This window comes from Phoenix dactylifera, chromosome 12 (genome assembly GCF_009389715.1).
Source record: "Phoenix dactylifera cultivar Barhee BC4 chromosome 12, palm_55x_up_171113_PBpolish2nd_filt_p, whole genome shotgun sequence".
Taxonomy (NCBI): Eukaryota; Viridiplantae; Streptophyta; class Magnoliopsida; order Arecales; family Arecaceae; genus Phoenix; species Phoenix dactylifera.
Window position 1 is genome coordinate 4,334,280 of NC_052403.1, and position 18,989 is coordinate 4,353,268.

General features: G+C 38.1%; 2 protein-coding genes and 1 non-coding gene across 3 annotated transcripts; 2 read left to right on the top strand and 1 right to left on the bottom strand.

The window, feature by feature from the left end:
• The first annotated feature begins 318 nt into the window (after positions 1-318).
• LOC103705994 (protein LURP-one-related 8-like) lies at positions 319-1,838 on the top strand. The gene is made up of 2 exons (XM_008789922.4): positions 319-792; positions 944-1,838. The coding sequence occupies exons 1-2, from the start codon at positions 526-528 to the stop codon at positions 1,310-1,312; spliced, it is 636 nt and encodes a 211-aa protein (XP_008788144.2). The 5' UTR covers positions 319-525; the 3' UTR covers positions 1,313-1,838.
• A 3,596-nt stretch (positions 1,839-5,434) lies between these two features.
• TRNAA-AGC lies at positions 5,435-5,507 on the bottom strand. The gene has a single exon. It is a non-coding gene; the product is annotated as a tRNA-Ala (tRNA).
• Positions 5,508-8,589: 3,082 nt separating this feature from the next.
• Positions 8,590-17,478, top strand: LOC103705911 (2,3-bisphosphoglycerate-independent phosphoglycerate mutase-like). Its single transcript, XM_008789817.4, has 10 exons — positions 8,590-8,783; positions 9,083-9,259; positions 10,561-10,688; positions 11,515-11,665; positions 11,756-11,959; positions 12,562-12,986; positions 13,770-13,962; positions 14,045-14,140; positions 15,639-15,794; positions 16,998-17,478. The coding sequence occupies exons 2-10, from the start codon at positions 9,098-9,100 to the stop codon at positions 17,160-17,162; spliced, it is 1,680 nt and encodes a 559-aa protein (XP_008788039.1). The 5' UTR covers positions 8,590-8,783; positions 9,083-9,097; the 3' UTR covers positions 17,163-17,478.
• Positions 17,479-18,989: the final 1,511 nt, after the last annotated feature.

Sequence of the window (18,989 nt, forward strand, 5' to 3'; positions counted from 1 at the left end):
ATTATGCCTCCTCAAAGGGAAAGGTATCCATCCAAAATAACTACATGGATCTGATACTTGTCATTAAGTAAAGAAGGGTTGCTACTACTAAACTATCAAACCAATTCAAGATTCTTATTTCTCACTTAAGTATTGATTTTTCGCTTGCCTTCTTTTCATTTTTGCCACCTCAATATTTTTTTTTTTTTGTTGCAAGGATACCACACTTATTCATATATAATATAAAAAATTTTATTTATTTTTATTCTTGTTATTTTGAAGTGGCTTAAGCCTTAAATACGGTCGACAAATGATGACCAACCCCTCATCCCTCCACATCCCTTGCCGACGCCAACCCGACCTCCTGGCACGTGCGAGCTACTCCCATCTGCGTCCGCAACGGATAAATACGGGCGGCCGAGGCCCTTCCCCTTCCCACGCCCCATTCTCACTACCACCAAGAAGAGCTCCTCTTTTTTTAATCCCTCCTCCGGTATCCGGCCGCCCGAAGGCCACCACAAGAGCCGCCGCAGCCACTGGGTGACGATGAAGGTCCACCCGAACGCCGCCGCTCCTGCCCTCGAGCTCCCAATGCCCGCCGTCTCTTGTAGAGGAGGCGTCGACGGGGGGCGGCAGGAGGCGGCGATGCTGACGGTGTGGCGGAAGTCGTTATTATTCAATTGTCGTGGATTCACTGTTTTTGACGCTAAGGGGAGCTTGGTGTTCCGAGTCGATAACTACGGGTCGGAGAGTAAAGGCGAGGTCGTGCTCATGGACGCCGCCGGCAAGCCGCTTCTCACCATCCGGCGAAAGGTATATTTTTGATATCCTTTAATTTCGGTCTGGAGAAATTTTAACAAGAATTATAAGCTCATTTTTAATGTACAAATTAAAAGGCATTCTTTCTATATTATGGAAGTATGCAAAATCTAAGCTTTCTCGCCGTCGTTAACTGGTGGCCTAGAAGCTGAGCCTAGGAGATCACTGGCTGATCTATGACGGCGAGGAGGCCGTCAACCCCCGGTTCTCCGTTAAGAGGCACTTGAACCTCTTCCACTCCAAGGCGCTGGTGCATGTGGCCCCCTGCGGCGGTGGCGGTGCGTGTTACGACGTCGAGGGCTCGTACTCTCAGCGGAGCTGCGTGGCCTACGGCGAGCGGCGGCGGCCGGTGGCGGAGGTCCGCCGTAAGGAGGCTGCCGCCGGCGGGGTGGCGTTCGGGACCGATGTCTTTCGTCTCGTTGTCCAGACAGAGCTCGACGCATCGATTGCCATGGCCATCGTCATCGTCCTCGATCAGATGTTCGGATCCGGAGGGTCTCTGATGAAGGGCTGAGATTGAGAGTTAGATTGGCAATGGGATGGTAATTAGAAGGCTCGGGCGGTATCTTTCGCAAGAATGATTATTCTTCTTTCGCACGTCAATTTCTTCGCATTTTGCACAACTTTCAAAGCACTTCAAACTCTTGTATCCCTAATAAGTATAGATCACCGGGTAACATATCGCTTTAAAAGTTGTGCAAAGTACGATCTAATGGTTGTTGTTACTATCAACCATTTTTTTCTGCAAAAGATACAGCCAAAACCTTAATTTGAAAGGGTTGTTGGAAATTTTATTTTTTTTAATTTTTTGGTGTCGAAAAGTATGATTATTATTTTGAAATGTCATTTATTAGATAAATTATATCTTACATCGGGCGCATCAACATGCCGCTCCTCTCCTCGACGAGACAAGTGCACAATGAGGTCCTCAGAAAAGAGGCAGGTTGGCTAGCATGATGCACGGCTATATGATGCACATGATGTAGAATATAATTTTTTATTGTGCCTCGATTTTTTAAAATAAACAATGTGCCGATAAAGGGTAAATTCTATTTGAGTGTTAATATTTTGTCTGAAAGAGTCTTTTTGTCCTTATTTCTTAGCCCAGAATATCATTACAAAAAAAGATTACCTAAGTTAAGAAAAAATATATTCTCCTCTCACCATAGTTATGTAGACTAGGATTAACTTAGAAAATAAGGTGCATAATCATACTAAGTTGAATTTTATGAGGTGTTTAGATTGGAAATATTCAAGCCACAGTTATTCTCTAATGAATATATAAGAAAAAATTGTACAAAAAACTGAAATATAATTTAAAATTTTAGAAACAAGCTAATTTGGACTGATCGAGTAAGTATTATATTTAATATTTAAGTTCAACTGAACTAATGTTGCTCTCATGATGCTTGATTGTTGCTTTGTTGGTATATCAATTGTTCCAAGCAGATATCAGCTTAAAAGAGTGATGACAAGAAGACATATCTAAATACCTAGTTCTGCAAGCGCCAAGCTCTCAGTCTATAATAACTCAGAAACTCATCTAAAAAAGCTAGTTTTAAGATATTATTTGAATTTTTTGATCCTGTATAAATATCCAAAAAAATTTCAGCGAATAACCTATGTGGGACTAAACACACCCCTGCAAAGATTCTCACATGGCCTGTTTAAGAATTTGGGCTTTGACCAAGGTGGAGGTGGGTATAGGTTAGGGAGTAGGGTTATAATCCTTTCCTAACCACTAAATATATCCACACCGTTGCCCATCTTGTGAAACTTGTTTTCTGATCCTTCTATTCAGTGGTGATGACCTTCAGGGCTCGTTTGGTTCGCGGGAAAAGAAGGGGGGAAAGTGTGGTCAACGGGAAAGTAATGAGATGCCTCTTGTTTGGTTGGAGTTTTCAAAGGAGAGAGAAGGAAAAGTTATATTCCCATGGGAATGTGATTCCCACATTTCATGGGAAAGTCTTTCCCATGAGAAACATGGGAAAGTTACTTTTCCATGAGGTGGGAATCACTCCATTTTTACTTTTTTCCAAAAAGTCCTTTCAGCATTAAAGAAGCATTAAAGAGGCATTAAAAACCTAATTTTTATTAAGGGCATAATAGGAATTATATATAACTTTCCTAGGAAAGTGGATGGCCAACCAAACATAAGACCTTGGAAATTTGTCACTTTCCCATGGTCAACCAAACATGCCAAAATTACTTTTCTAGGCATCCTCTTCCTAGGAATTTGTTTTCCAGGAATCATATTCCTAGGAAGGAAAATGCTTCCCGCGAACCAAACGAGCCCTCAGTGCCCATTTGGTTTTGCCTTTGCCCGCAAGTGGCTTTGTCATTACACCTCCATGGTACTTTGGTGATGAACCATTCACTCCTTCCCGGTAGGAAACTAAGTGTACAAAAGTTTGCTTTAAGCCGCATCCAATTTAGAGGGAACTCTATAAACAAACCTACAAAAGAAAGAATTTTTGAGGACCAGACCTTTCTCAGCGCCGGAAGAGGTTTGGGTGTATTGCAGAAATTTTTACAAGGCTCCACAAGAATAAATTTCATGTCTCTGCATAAACATGAATGACATTTTAAGTTGAAGAGGAATTGGAGAGCAAGATGTCTTTTGATTTAGGAATGGCTAAGTTGGCTTAAACCTGGAACATCCAATATTCTGATTGGGTTGATTTGGTCTCCTCATTTTTCTCGATTGGGGTTTGATTTGTCTCTTCCTCTTCGCCTGACTCGAATCAGACTTCATATGATTTGTCTCATCGAAGCAGCTAAATATGATCAATTTGGTAAACTAGGTAGACTTTCACAAAGTATAGGTGATTTACCTTTTACTTGGATAGTTACAATATTCTTAAGGCACACAAAACCTCGATAATTATAATAGTGGCATCCAAGTTTGTATCGTCTTTAGAGGCTGCTTGGTATGAGATGATTCATCCATAATCAAAGATGATTTGGGTGAAGATGATGAGATCACTATATTTCGTTGCACCTCAGCGATCCTATATGGCAGTAATCTCAGATTACTCCCACTTCTCAAATTACTGCCCAACTCTATGATTGAAAATCCATCGTTGAGGATGGGTATCCAAGATCATCCTGATATGGTGATTTTGTGATAAAATTTGGAACAAACTTGCACTCAATCCAGTGGTTGAATATTGGCCAAATCCCCGCGTGCTTGACATGAGAGACTTCGGGAAAGTAGCGTCCAGGAAAGAGCGTCTGCGAGGAAGCACCATCGCAGGGGATTTGGATTCCTAACTTGTTTCCTTCCCCTTTCTTTTTTTTTTATACCTTGTTTCCTAAGGTATTGATTTCTTTATTTCTTGACTTTTTGATATTTTGGTCTTTTAATTTTTTGTATTTGATTGAGTCCGTCTTGTTTTTCTCAATATTGATATCGATGTAGAAAATCATATTTTTCTTTATCCTATAGATCTTGTGTACATATCTGAGGTGCATAGATTTTTTTTTTTTTGTATAGGATCTGAGATGCATAGATTTTTTTTTGATTTTTTATCCTATAAATATGCCTATTTCCTAGGATATTCGATTAGATTTTTTTTTTAGCACAAATTTCTTGAAGCTGTGTCTGTGCATTGGATGTTGCCGTGGAGCATAATATGGCAAAGAATAACTTCAAGGAAAAGGAAAAGCAATGGTACCTTAGTTTAATCTACCACACATGCTGTCTTCTTTCATTTGGACAACCGGCCAATACATCCCTGCTGCATTGTATGCAGAATAACTTGCACATAATAACAAGCGTATAAGTGCATTAAGAACGAAGAGCGATATTACTAAATAGTGAGCCCTCCTATAGATACAACAATTAGCAAAAGTTAGAAAATTGCAGTAGAGATTTTGAAGTTGGCTGCCGAGGTAGCTTTGAATTTATATGCAGAAAGAAATAATGAAAATATGTTGCAAATGGTTGATGTTGTCTGGATTTAACTATAATTCATTTTGTCCAAACATGACATCAAAGAAAGTATTTTGGATCTATTCATTGCCACTTCGTGTGGGTTGAACTTAGTTTTTCTTTTTGCCTATCAATGTAGTGCTAAAACATTTTATATTGGAGTTAAGAGAGATATTGTCATTTGCACTTCATTATATCTAAGATACATTATATCCATAACCACATAAAATCCAATTTTCTAGAGTAGTGGCCGCTCAGAGTAGAGTTTGTGATAAAATAAGAGGGCCACTATGAGAATCAATATATTTACTTATATTCTTAATTTATATAAATTAAGAATACATAACAATTTCTCTAGGTACATATAAATGGTATGTTCTTAGATTACTCTAGTGATCCCATTTAGGTCACCAAACGCTCTTTTAGTGTAAAGCTACAACACTATCCCATATTCTGATGGGTTGATTTGGTCTCTTCCTCTTCACCTAACTCCAAACTTGACTCACAAAAATTTGTGTCATTAAAGCGGCAAAATATGATTGATTTCGTAAAACCCGTTTTGGGTTTTTCAATGACGCTTCCAACGTATTATTTTTCTAACAGTAAAGAACATCGCGACCGTCCAATACTTTGGGGGTATTTATGGTATTTTAGTGCCATAGCTGCGGTGAAAAAACCAAAGTCCCGAAGAAAATCTAATTGTGGAGATGCGGGGTATCGATCCCCGTACCTCTCGCATGCTAAGCGAGCGCTCTACCATCTGAGCTACATCCCCTTGGACTTATGTGGCTTCTTCCACTCTATATGTTTGTGTTTATTTTTATGATTTCATTACTGTTGTTACACCCTGAGTGCTTGTGGCGCATTTTTCTTGACTCCGGTTTCCATCATTCCATGCGCTCCTGTTGATTTTTAATCTCTTAATTTGTCCTGTGGGTTTGACCAGCTCGAGATTCCAAGATGGCTCGACTCATCCTTGGTCAATGTTGGATGGCATGACGTGCGGCGTTTTACTCATCAGCACCCTTGTTTCGATGGTTTAGCTTCTCGTTGTCCAGATTGGCAGGCTTGATGTCTGTGTCTGTCGTCTATAAGCCGCCATGAAACATGCAATCCCTTGCAACTGCTAGTTTGATGCCAACCTTGTAACATATGTGGTCCTCGGATGAGTATTAAGAGAGAGATCATAAAAGAAGAATTCTTCCTGTGCTCGTGATTACATGAGAGGATTTTGGCCTTCAATCCTATTGACTCTCATCTTAAACTCTTGATAAAAGTAAATGAAAATTAACTAGAAACATATAATAGTTTGCGAATGCAAAGAAGCCATCCATGATTGCCATGCCGTTTGTAAAAACCAAATATATGACCAAATGTTATCTTTGCTTTGACATTAAAAGTTATATATATATATATATAGCCAATCACTTGGCGATTGTTCACATGCAACGGCTTGTTCGGGAATAATATAATACTTGTGATCCTCCTTTGCAAACAAAAGGCATAATGTAATGCTTGTCTTGTGAATGGGCTGTGTCAACACAGCCCAAAAAAACATGCATCATTTAGGTGGTACTTCCATGTTAGTAAAGCATGCAAGGTTGCCACCAAGACAGCAGCATAGTGGTAAAGGGGTGATAATTTCGTCCGACTTGTCCGGATTCGAAATGCGCAGACATCGATTAAATTAGGACACCGGATGCCCCACACCCGGCTAGCTCGTTAGCGGTTATGCTTTACTTCCACTTGTATCAAGGTGGCGCTGGGGTGACGTACCCACATATGTGGCGGTGAGCCCGATAGGGTAAGCCCACGGGTCAGGGAAGGCACGCGAAACCTACGACCTGTATCGAACATTTTCTGATGAAAGGGAGGGCCTAGTAATGGGGCTGCTACGCGGGTGGGCTGGTCCCTCCCCCTCCCCTCCTATCTTTCTTTAAAAAAGAAGAAGAAGAAGAAGAAGAAGAGCAGCAGCAGCATGCGAGGTTTCTTTTTAAGCAAATCACTTCATGAAGTGGCATATATTCCTTAGATCAACACTTACAAAATTGGGGGGCTAGAATGATCAAAAGTGATTACTAGAGCATAAAGACGTCCAGGAGAGCCAGGTGGCATGTCCCCATTTGCACCTGGAAAAGTAAGACACGTCGGCTAAAGTCAAGGAATAGCATATCCGGCGAATCATTCCCCACGCCGCTCTCCCGTTCCAGCTGACGGAAGGCCGGTGCAATGGAGCGCACGTCTCTTCGATACGCACTCTTAGAAAATTCTCCGCGAACTTTTGATCTGCCGTCCGCCTTCATCATATCTGTCCATCTCGTCCGTTCATACATACTCCCTGTAAAAATTTCTATGCACGCGTCCTGACGAAAGAATTCTCCGAATAATTCGGCTTTCGAGAGAGCCACGTGAATGAATATAGTAACAGGTAGACTCCTCCGACGTCACCTAGCATTCGCCGCAGTTGCCATGTTCCGCAGGAATACTTTAACAGAGTACATCGATAACCGCATGGTCCGCATTGCTAAAAAATAAATAAATGAAATCAGCTCGATGAGCGGATGTCATCGTGTGAAATGCAACGGAACAACTTAAAAGCACCGAGCGAGGACACTAGAACATAAAATAACATAAAAATTTGTTATTTCAACTAAATTTATGACATCAGCGGTCGATGATGCGACGTTTGTCTCATCTGGAACGTGGACCTTTCATCTCACCGTTCAATCACGTCACATGGTTGAATACCTAAAAAATAAAAAAGAGATATTTCAGATATTGTCACACCATTTTTTCTAGAGTTACACTGAAATAGACCGAGTTAATGGGGTTTCCAATGAACCGGCACCAAGGACCACTCGGGCAGCAGGAGTCGAACCGCTTTCTTCAATGTAAGCATCACCCGACGCAGAATTGCAACTGGATTTGGACCCGAAAATTACTCTGTTTCTTTAGAAGATGGTTTAGGGTCGACTACCGACGAGATCTATGCTGAGCATCCAACCGCACTATCCTAGGTGCTAGGTAGAGAAGACTATGGGCCATGTTCTATTTCAGTGTGATCGAGCTATAAGTTTGGAGGCTCATCGATATCCTGCCAGATGCTCGGTGCTAGTTGGGCCTTTCACCCAGGCACTTAGATGGTGAGTTGCCACTCCTCATACCCAATATATGACCATTAGAACAACTTACATTGCTTACTATATGTGATTGGCCAGGAATGTCTGGACCTTTGGAGAAAGCAATCATACAGCGAAGTTCGTTGTGGAGCGAGCGTGTAGAGAAGATGGAGATCACTTATGCAGGTCCATCGGACAAGTCTTTGACAACTCGGGACATTTGGAGATCTATATCTGCTTTTGTAGTATCACAGACGATGTTTTTCACTTAGAAGCTCCCACTTTCGAGTTTTCTCAAGGTCAACTTGGTAGATGCATGCTGGATAGTGGCAGGAGGGGTGATACAGACTTCCTAATCCGAGGTCCGGACTCTAGAATGGTTATAGTTAGTGGATGCTAGATTTTTGGGCAACATGGGTTAAACTGTGTCAAGTCCGGTGTGTTCTGCGAAACAGCGCAGTTCTGCTTGAGAGTGACTCGGCTACTGTGGTAACAGGGAATGTCCTATGATCACCAATTCAGAGGTCCAAGTCAAGCTAAGGAAGCCAATGGAGCTATAGATTAGGTGGCATGGTTGTGATCATTGATAGGAAGCCCTATAAACTGGTGAAAGAGGCTGCCTAATGTATTCACATGGAAGGAGTCACCTAGGATAAAGCAAAAATGAAAAGAAAAGAAAAGAAAAGAAAAGAAAAAAAAACCCGCTTTCCGCCCGGCCCGTATGGTAACGGGGAATGTATCATCGCAAACTGTGGGTGCGAATAACCCGCGCGTGGTTTAAGACCACGCCGCCGTAGTTGGCAATCGTCTCCGGGCGAATAGATTTCTTTTTCTCTATAAATATATCGAAGACTCGTTCGGAGATCCCGTCATTCGATCTTTCCTGGTTGTCGTTCGCGTCCGAGAAAACCCTCTTTGAGAAATCTTGCAAGGTATCGATCGGGTTCATCTTTTTCGATCTTTAAGATATGCTTCTTCCATATATTTTTCTTGGTTTTGGGGATCGAGATCGTGGTTTTGTCTATTGGTTTTTTCGGATTATGTAACGGTCTATGTTATTTTCTTTAGATCTAATCAATCATGTTAGTTTTTATGCGGAGTTCTGATTCGATCTCTCCGTATTAAATTTTCTTCTCAATCTGATTTGATGAGTTAGAAGGTTTTGGGGTAGATCGTGTTTTAGTGTTGTTTGGTTTTTATTTTGTTTAATCTTTGATGTTATTTTTGGAAGCATCTGGAGAGAGAAATGGGGAGCTCTGAGATTGCATGGAAATTGGCGGATCACCCGAAGCTTCCAAAGGGGAAGACGGTGGCCGTCGTGGTTTTGGATGGATGGGGCGAAGCTAATCCCGATAAATACAATTGCATTCACGTTGCCGAGACTCCTGCCATGGATTCACTCAAGAAGGTATAAGGATTTTTTTTTTTTCCCCATGTTGTCTGTAGTAATGGTTCAGTTTGTCGAGATCTGCGGCCTTTTCTTTTTCCGGCCCCGCCAAATGTACTCATGGAGGTATTAGATATCTATTGGTTTTTTCGGTTTCTTGTTTAAACTTTTATAGATGTAGAGTAATAGGATATCTGCAAATTTAATGATAATTTGATATTTCACAAAGCATCCATGTTTTCATTTGATGTTGAATTTTATATACGTACCATGTCAAGAATGTAAAATATAGCTTCTACTTGTTAAACCAATCACTAGACGATATTAGATCTAATCAGTTCAGTTCTCTTGTAGTTTGTTTTTTGATTAATTAGAACCCTTTAAACCACATTGAATCCTAATTTACTATGAATAGGATTTTCATATGAATAAACACATCGAATTCCATTGCTTTTGATTTCTTGTTTTCCTGTTTTTGTTTCTTTAAAAATCAGCGAAATAGAAAGGAGGATTTTTTGAAGATAGCTTTTGCACAGAACTTATGTTATTTTCGCTCATTTTTGAAAGCAATAAATCTTTTCCTATGAAAAACTAAAAAAATTCAAAAAACAATTTCAGAAAACAAAATGATTTCATCATACATGTTGTTCACTGTTTATCTTTCTCCTTGGATTTTTGAAAACAAAAACAGAAAGCAGAAACAAGACCAAATACGCCGTAAACTATGTACTCGAGCAATTAGATCCTGCATGTAGTCATGTAAGTATGTTGTATTATGGTTTGAGCAACAATCAGTATCTCCTTTTCAACCCCTCTAGAACCACAATTTACTGCTACACCAAAAACAATGGCTAAGAATAGTCATTATAATTTAAGAATGAACATCAACTGTGGATAATAATTTGCAGAATAAAATATTATTTTAACAAATAATGTGGATATTCAACTTCTAAAATTGTTATACTAATCGATGTACAAGGAAAAGAACAAATAAGTATTTTGTTAGAACTGTTATATATGAGCCATAAATGGAATAACAACTACATATGGTTCTTATTAGAATGCACTTTGTATATATGTATAACGTGATGTGGGGCTTCTGTGACCATTTTAACCGTCGGCATCATGTTGTAGAGTCTGTTATTATAGACCATGCAGTATGTTTCATACGCTTTCTCTGACTCGTCACTTCAACAAAGATGATTTCATGACTTAAGTTTTATCTGCTGATCCTTAGTTTCTGCTGAAATTGAACTAAATAATTTCATAAATTATTTGTGCTTCAAGATAAGTTATTAACACTGATCGTGTTCTTTCAAAAGGGTGCCCCAGACAGATGGAGGCTGGTAAGGGCTCACGGCAAAGCAGTGGGACTTCCTACTGAGGATGACATGGGCAACAGTGAAGTAGGTCACAATGCACTAGGTGCAGGACGCATTTATGCCCAAGGGTACAATACTCAGCAATACGCCGTGCTTCTTTATAAAAGCAATCATGTGCTAGTCGGGCTATCTTTTAGTTTCACGAATGTTCTAAATATGCTCGCTTTTGAATCTTATATCTTCAGATAAATTTAATATGATCATGCTTAACTAATAGAAGAAACTACCTATTTTTGACCATTATGTAAGTTATTTTAAAAAGTGTTTTATTATGTATACTAGCTTTTATCTTCAGATGAAAATGTTCTTCTCTTTAATGTGATTTAAATTTGTCATGCAAGTTGGACCTCTTGTGATCTCTATTATTGCAATATGACTTCCAATATCCTGTCAAATCTTCTTACACCGCCTATTTTACATCTGAATTGTTAACAGAGCAAACATTTTAAACAAACTAAGAAAGGTAATCATGATTCTTGTTTATTGAAGGACTTTTCAAAACCCCACAACATTTGATCAAACATACTGTTATTATGCGTTTACTGCAAATTTCTATTACCTTGATCATGTTCAAAAATTCAAAAAATTTATTCACATATCACAACCTACAGACATGCAGATTCACAGTAACTTAATCTTGTATTCCCTTTTTTATTTTTTATTTTTTTGGTATGTATTTCCTTTTTTATTGATCTCTCCGTAATTGTACCAACAATTTCTTGAAGTAAAATCTAATTAAAACGCAGGCAGAGACTGCTAATAGAACTAAATTAAGTTAAGAAAAATCAAGTAGAACCAAAAAGCTGTGCTATTTGATCACCTTTTATTCAATAATAGGTTTCTCAGTTTCATGCTGTTACATACTGAATTAAAGTTACCCTTTCTGGATTGTAGTGCTAAGTTGGTGGATCTTGCACTGGCCTCTGGAAAGATATTTGAAGGGGAAGGTTTTAACTACATCAAAGAATGTTTTGATCAAGGTACTTTGCATCTCATTGGGTTATTGAGTGATGGAGGTGTTCACTCTCGGCTTGATCAGTTGCAGGTACAGAAAAAGAATTCTCGGTTCTTATCTGCTTGATATTTTATGAATGTATCTATCATTACCTTACTTAATGAATCATTTTCTTTGCAGTTGCTACTGAAAGGTGCTGGCGAGAATGGTGCAAAGAGAATCCGTGTGCACATTCTTACCGATGGCCGGGATGTTTTGGATGGGTCGAGTGTTGGTTTTGTAGAAGCACTGGAGAATGATCTTTTGATGCTACGAGAGAAGGGTGTTGATGCACAAATTGCTTCTGGTGGTGGTCGTATGTATGTTACCATGGATCGCTATGAGGTATCTTTATCTATTATATCTGCTATAAGCCATATATATGATAGTGATTCATCTTATAAGGAGGATCTGAATTCATGCTTCATATTTTCTCTCAAAATATCATGATTCGTATTTCATTTTACACTTTAGAAAAGACTTATGGGACTTTCTTTAGGTGGTGACCTACTGAATGTTTTTAAAGGATATATTATTACTATGTTGTCTCTTTCTGTGTGTTTTATGTCCTTGGCAATCTTAACATTTATGAAAATATCTTCAAATCTTTTTCTTATAATTTGTCATTTTCCAGGTATGCTCCTCATTTATGCATTTTCCAAAACCTTTTACTCCAATTTATAAAGCAAAGTTCCACAATGTACAGGAGCATATCTTAAAGAACAAATCTATTTTATTTTTGACATTCTTTTATTCTAGTGAAACACTGTAGTAGTTTATACTATTTGTACAGTGGATTCAAATTTTGCAGTGCCTTTGGAATTTTGCTATTATAGACATGTTGAATTGGTAGTTCATACAGCTGGTTTTGATGAATTCTCAGGGTTACTGAGTAGCAACCAACTAATTTGGGTTGCTGATTAAAAAGTTCATTTATGCATTTGCAGAATGATTGGGGCGTTGTTAAACGCGGTTGGGATGCTCAGGTTCTTGGTGAAGCACCACACAAGTTTCAAAGTGCTGTTGAAGCTGTGAAAAAGCTTCGGGAGGTTCCCAAAGCCAATGATCAGTACTTGCCCCCTTTTGTTATAGTTGATAAGAGTGGTAAGGCAGTTGGGCCAATAGTGGATGGTGATGCAGTTGTAACATTCAACTTCAGAGCAGATCGTATGGTTATGCTTGCTAAAGCACTAGAATATGAAGATTTTGACAAATTCGACCGTGTTCGCGTTCCAAAGATTCGATATGCTGGAATGCTGCAGTATGATGGCGAATTGAAGCTTCCAAGCCAATATCTTGTTTCTCCTCCAGAGATAGAGAGAACATCAGGAGAGTACCTAGTACACAATGGCATCCGTACTTTTGCTTGCAGGTATTGTACTGTGCATCACAAAATTTTAGGTTGTTTGGAATTTTCATAACAAATGGCATGTGCTTACTGGTGGTCAATCAGATTAGGAATGAAAAGGGTGGGAGTCCTATTTTTTCATATAACCATTTCAAAGTTAAATGAACTGTTACTCTTTTTGGAAGGGTTCGGAAAAGACGTGGAGATAATGTTTTTATAAAACTCATATATGGTTTATGTTCTAACTTGTTTTTGTAAAACTGGAGAACCAACACCATAAGAAACTTCAGTTACTCATTTTATCATTTCCTGATATGAGTTGAGTGCTTAATGTTAACAAATGCATGTATGGTCATTAACTTGCATCTGTCCAAATATTGTGCTACTGACCTTAGTTTGTTGACCCTAAAGTTATACAGAAATGCCGTATGTGGTGATTGCATTATTAATTTCTCAGGGAACATCTTTGCGACCAATATTTCTTGTCTTACTCAAAATTTACTGGTGTTATTTTTGAATTCACGTGACTAAACTTTAACAAAGCACGATGCAATTACTATTTATCCTGTATATAATTTCGACACTTCTATTAAAACCAATAATTTATGTTTACTTTGTAATTTTGAGTTTTATGAGACGATTCTATCACTGGTTATTTGTTACTTGCATGGTGCTTATTTTCATTTCTTCCAGAGGCATCATTATAATTAATATGCCTGCTCTCTGAAGATGAGCTATCAGTGTATCGTTGCTTTCATATCTACTACCAGTTTGCTCACACATAAAACCTTTTTCATTTGTTGACAGTGAGACTGTCAAGTTTGGACATGTCACCTTTTTCTGGAATGGGAATCGATCTGGGTGTTTTGACCCAACTATGGAAGAATATGTCGAAATTCCAAGTGATTCGGGAATTACATTTAATGTTAAACCCAATATGAAGGCCTTGGAAATTGCTGAAAAGGCAAGAGATGCTATCCTCAGCCGCAAGTTTGACCAGGTAGAGAAATATATCAGCTATAAGATGGAATGGTTGGTTTTCAGTTTTATGGTTCGCACCATTCACTAGTCTGTGATTATAGGTTCGTGTCAACCTTCCTAATGGAGATATGGTGGGTCATACTGGTGACATAGAGGCCACGATTGTCGCATGCAAGGCTGCTGATGATGCTGTCAAGGTAGCATTCCAGTTATGCTTTGACATTCTTTTTCATTTAATTTGCGTAGTGTAAAGGAATTTCTTTTGGTTATCAAATAGTTTGCTTATGTCCAAACTTGTTTGTATTACTATTACCTTTTCTGCTCTTAGATTTTGCACTTTAAAACTTGCAAAAAGAAATGCAACCAATATACTGAGTTAATTTGGACCTTGATTTTTATTTCTCGTGGGGCTTCTATTCTGATTTTATGCATTTTTTAGCATTTTAAAAATTCAAGATTGATTCAGAAATTGTTTTGTGAATTTTCGAAATGCATCCTTAATTTGATCTCGGCTAGTCATGAAATCATATGTGTCAGTTAGCCCCTGAATATTATTATAGAAAAGAGAAGGAAATGTCAAAGTTTTCCTAATGATGGACTGGAGCTCTAATGCCGTTGTTTTCACTTGATATGAAATTGTTTTAGTTTCATTTGTTATAAAATACAAATCCTTTCTGAATATCTTGGAAAATGAATCAAGTAAGGCACTGTTTACCTCAAATAACTTGACTTTCAGTGGTTCTGAAACAGGCAAAATTTAGGGTCTGTCAGTTTCCCCCTAGTGTTTTTAAAAACAAAAACATAAAAGGGGAGGCAAAAAATATGTTTGCTACTATTATTTTTGTTTTATATTTTTAGAAACTGTTGTTACTTTTTGTGAAAAAGTGAAGCAAACTTTGCTTTCACCTTTTTTATTAAAAAAAAGATCAAGTTTTTAAAGCAAAACCACCCTTCTTAAGATCATCTCCACCACATTTGCTGCCACCGCCTTTGTCACTACCATCTGTTGCATCACTATCGCTACCACCATTGCTGCCATGACCACTTCCTCAATGGCCACCTCCGCCTCTGTTGTTGCCACTGCACTGCTACCGCCGCGCCGCCGCCACCAGTGCTGCCACTACCATGTTCACCATCAAAGTTTGGAAGAGGGGCTTTTTATATTTTTTTTATGTTTACAGAAATATAAATAATTGGCTACACCAAAAATGTCTATATTTTAAATTTTTTAAAAGAAGAAGAAGCAGAATTACTGTTTTTCAATTTTTGAAAATGGGATCCAAATGCAACCTTATTTTCTACTTAGAGTTTTTTTGTTTTGTTCAATGTTTGGAAGTCTATTTATTGGGGTCTGAGGTTGCAATAATGTTCAGGCTTGATATGTCTGATGGCACTTTACCTTTTGAACACTGATTAACCACTCTTTAACTAGTTTCCCACTACTGAATCAATACAGAGCCCTTGTTTATCTGCCTTATTTTCTTTTTGAACCAATAACTATTCAATATTAAGTTAGTTTTCAATGTGATGCATAGTTTTACTGTTTGCTGTCTACTTTTGCTGAAGTAACGTCAGATCCTTCCCTACTAGTAGCAAAACTTTTCCTTATCAAGAACCTGTCATATAGGTATTTGACTTTATTTCGAGTTGAGTAGAATGCTCTTATTCATAAGAACTCAATGCTTTTTTCTACAGATGATTCTGGATGCTATAGAGCAAGTGGGTGGGATATATGTCGTCACTGCAGATCATGGAAATGCTGAGGACATGGTAAAGAGGAACAAATCCGGTCAACCACAACTTGACAAAAATGGGAACATTCAAATTCTCACTTCCCATACTCTTCAACCAGTAAGTATACTGAAAGATCTTTTCATCTTCAACAATAACAATAACTTTTTTTGATCTTTTAGTATAATCTAATGTACATATAATAAAATATTTAAATGTTGAAGTTGGCTATAGTCTGAACACTAGCTGTTTTTGTTTAAAAACAATTTGAGGTGCTCTGCTAGTTAGACTCGAGCTGTGCAGGCAGGCGAGATTGTTGTAGGAGATCGTGTGCACATGTTTGTAGATTGCCACGTAGGCTTCTGCTTGTCTAAATGAAGTGTTAGAAGGTGATTGTGATGTCTTGATGGGAGACTCTTTGCAAAATTTCGGCATGTGTTTTGCATATCATGTAACAAGTAGCAATGACTGGTCACAACCTGCAGTGCTGTGGCTGGGGCATTTTTATCAAATTAAAATGTTGGTGGTCGATTGCCTTCACAGAGTGGATCTGAAACATCGTGTATTCTAACAAAAAGCTTGCATTAGTAAATAGACAAACCTGTGCAGCTTTAGGTTTCTTTTTTTTATATAGTCAATTTTTTAGAGGCATTTATAGGTCATGGAAGCTGGATCTGGACAACACTATTAGTATCTATAACTCAAATTCCTATTTAGAGGTCATGGAAGCTGAATCTGGACGGCAGTATTTGGATCTATAGCTCAAATTCCTACTACAGGTATATTATGGATAGCTTGACCTAGATGGCCTTTTCCTGGACTTGAACATGATAGATTTCAAAGGATGATATAGAACATGTGCATTTGAAGGTGGGAAGCGTTTGCTACATCTCCTGGTAATTGGAGAACATAATGAGTCACATTTTTATCAGCATTAGAAGACCAGATAACATTGGAAGAGATTGCAAAATGAGTACAGGAGGTGACCTTAAGTGGGATAATGTTGTAGATTACATAAAATAACAGATCAAAGACAATCAAATTGGCAGTCTGGGACATCAAATGCCAGAGATCTTTGCTTCTCTTTCTTCTGTGTCAGTGCCCCACCGACATTGGGGGACACCTATTCTCCAAGTAGATATAAGTTGCATTTATCAATATCATGGTTCTCTTATTGTGGTAGTCTTAAATAAATTTGTTTCAGTTGTCGTTTGGTAAGCTTTTGATATCAATTTACAGCAGCATTTGTAAACTTGCTCTCGATTTACTTCCATTACCCTTTCCTCCTATTTGGATATGATAAATCTCACCCATGCTATGCAGGTTCCCGTTGCCATTGGAGGCCCTGGTCTTGCACCTGGTGTCAGATTCCGGAAGGATGTACCCAGCGGTGGCCTTGCCAATATTGCTGCTACTGTTATGAATCTCCATGGTTTTGAGGCTCCTAGTGACTATGAGCCAACCCTAGTTGAAGTAGCTGACAATTGAATGCAACATCTAATGGTAACTTAACGCCGGTGTTATATTGCTCCATTCTTGAGCCTGGCGCAAATTCTGCCGCCAATACTTGTTTGCGCAGAAAAGAGGTCTAAATAATTTCTTGTGACACAATATTTTTGTGAGCAACATTAAAAGGTTTTAAGAGAGTTACAATTTTACCCCCGTTTCCTACAGGAAGCTAATTATAGTGTGGGGGTTCTCCCACCATGATTCTCCATGAGCATGTCTTAAATGCCATGTACTTAATGGGAAGCTATTTAACTTGAAATAGGTTATGCATTTTCTGTTATCATGATTGTCTTTTTATGCTTACCCTTTTTATGTTTGTATTTTTTAAAACTCTTACGGTTGCATGCTTAATCCTGTCAAAATTTGAAGCTTAATGTGGTTAATTCTCAAACAGCAGTGGTTCTTTCTGCAGTTCGTGTGATTCCATCACCGTCAGCTATTACCATGTATTGGTGGGTTGAATTCTTGGCTGCGTTTGTTATGGAGTTGAAACTTGTTTTGATTTGCATCAACAGCCTTTGATAGGATGATGAAGACATACAAGCTAGGAGCAGATGTTGATGGCTGCAGCCTAGATTTACTATTGGGCTGGGCCTGTTGGAATCAGTGATGTTGATAGTATTCCACCATCTCTCACTCAACCATGGATCCAAAATTAAGAAAAGAGTAAATTACGAAAACCTCTCTAAGATTAGGAGTAAATTATATTTAAACCTACACTTATGTTTACTTTTATCTAAGATTTTAAACCTTAAATGTTAGTGAAATCATTAATCTTATATGAAACCTAAATGCTACATCATAAATTTTTTTAAAAATAATCAAAATAACCTTAAGTGATATAACAGTCATCTAAAGACAAAAAAATATGTATCAGGGTAATTTTATTTTTTTATATGAGATAAATGGTTTTTTAACACCGTTAATTTCACTGGATGTAAGTATAGGTTTTACAAACTATTAAGTATAAATGTAATAAACGTAAAATTCAAGGAAGGTTTTATAATTTACATAATCTTATTATGTTGCTAAAGACAGATTGGAAGCTAATATAGGGTCTTTTAAAGCCAACCCAAATCTTTGATTTGGGCGGATAGGTTATTTTAAGAATTTTCCTTATCCAGCATTAGAATAATAGAATAGATATATAGTAAAATTAGAAAGAATAAAATAAGAGATGATCATATTAAAGCATCTGCCGGATATACACAAATTAAGGTAAAAGTGGTTGAAAATCTATGGTATAAATATTAAGATAGATATATAAGAAGGCTTCAGGAAACAAGGATACTTTGCTTCGTGTTCAGGCAGGTAAGAAGAGGGGAAGATAGAGATGGCTCTATTTATGAATATGTGATGAATGAGAATCCAAAAAGTTGACTCGAAAAAGTTGGAAAAAGCCAGGCCAGATGGTTATTGTAGATGGTTAGACATTTAGTCAAAGCTGGGATATTCACTCAATTGTTTTGTAAACATTTTTTCTCTCGATGCAGATAATTTAAGTTTAGACATCTAATCATTTCTTTCTATATAAAGCCAACTCAGCTCACAGCCCATGCATACTTGGGAGATATTGCAGTAAGATCCTTTTGGAGCTAACCATAGGCTATGTTTGTGATTGAAACCTTCCTCTAACGAGGGCATTATCGCTAACCCTTTGCTCACTACGAAGGATTAATTAGAGGAAGCATTGATAGGGAAGGAAAGATGGATAAGAGAGAGGATAGGTAGATCTTCCATCCAAGCTTGTGTTTGATGAAATATGTAAAAAATGGATAGGAATGATTCCTTCTTTATTTAGTGGAG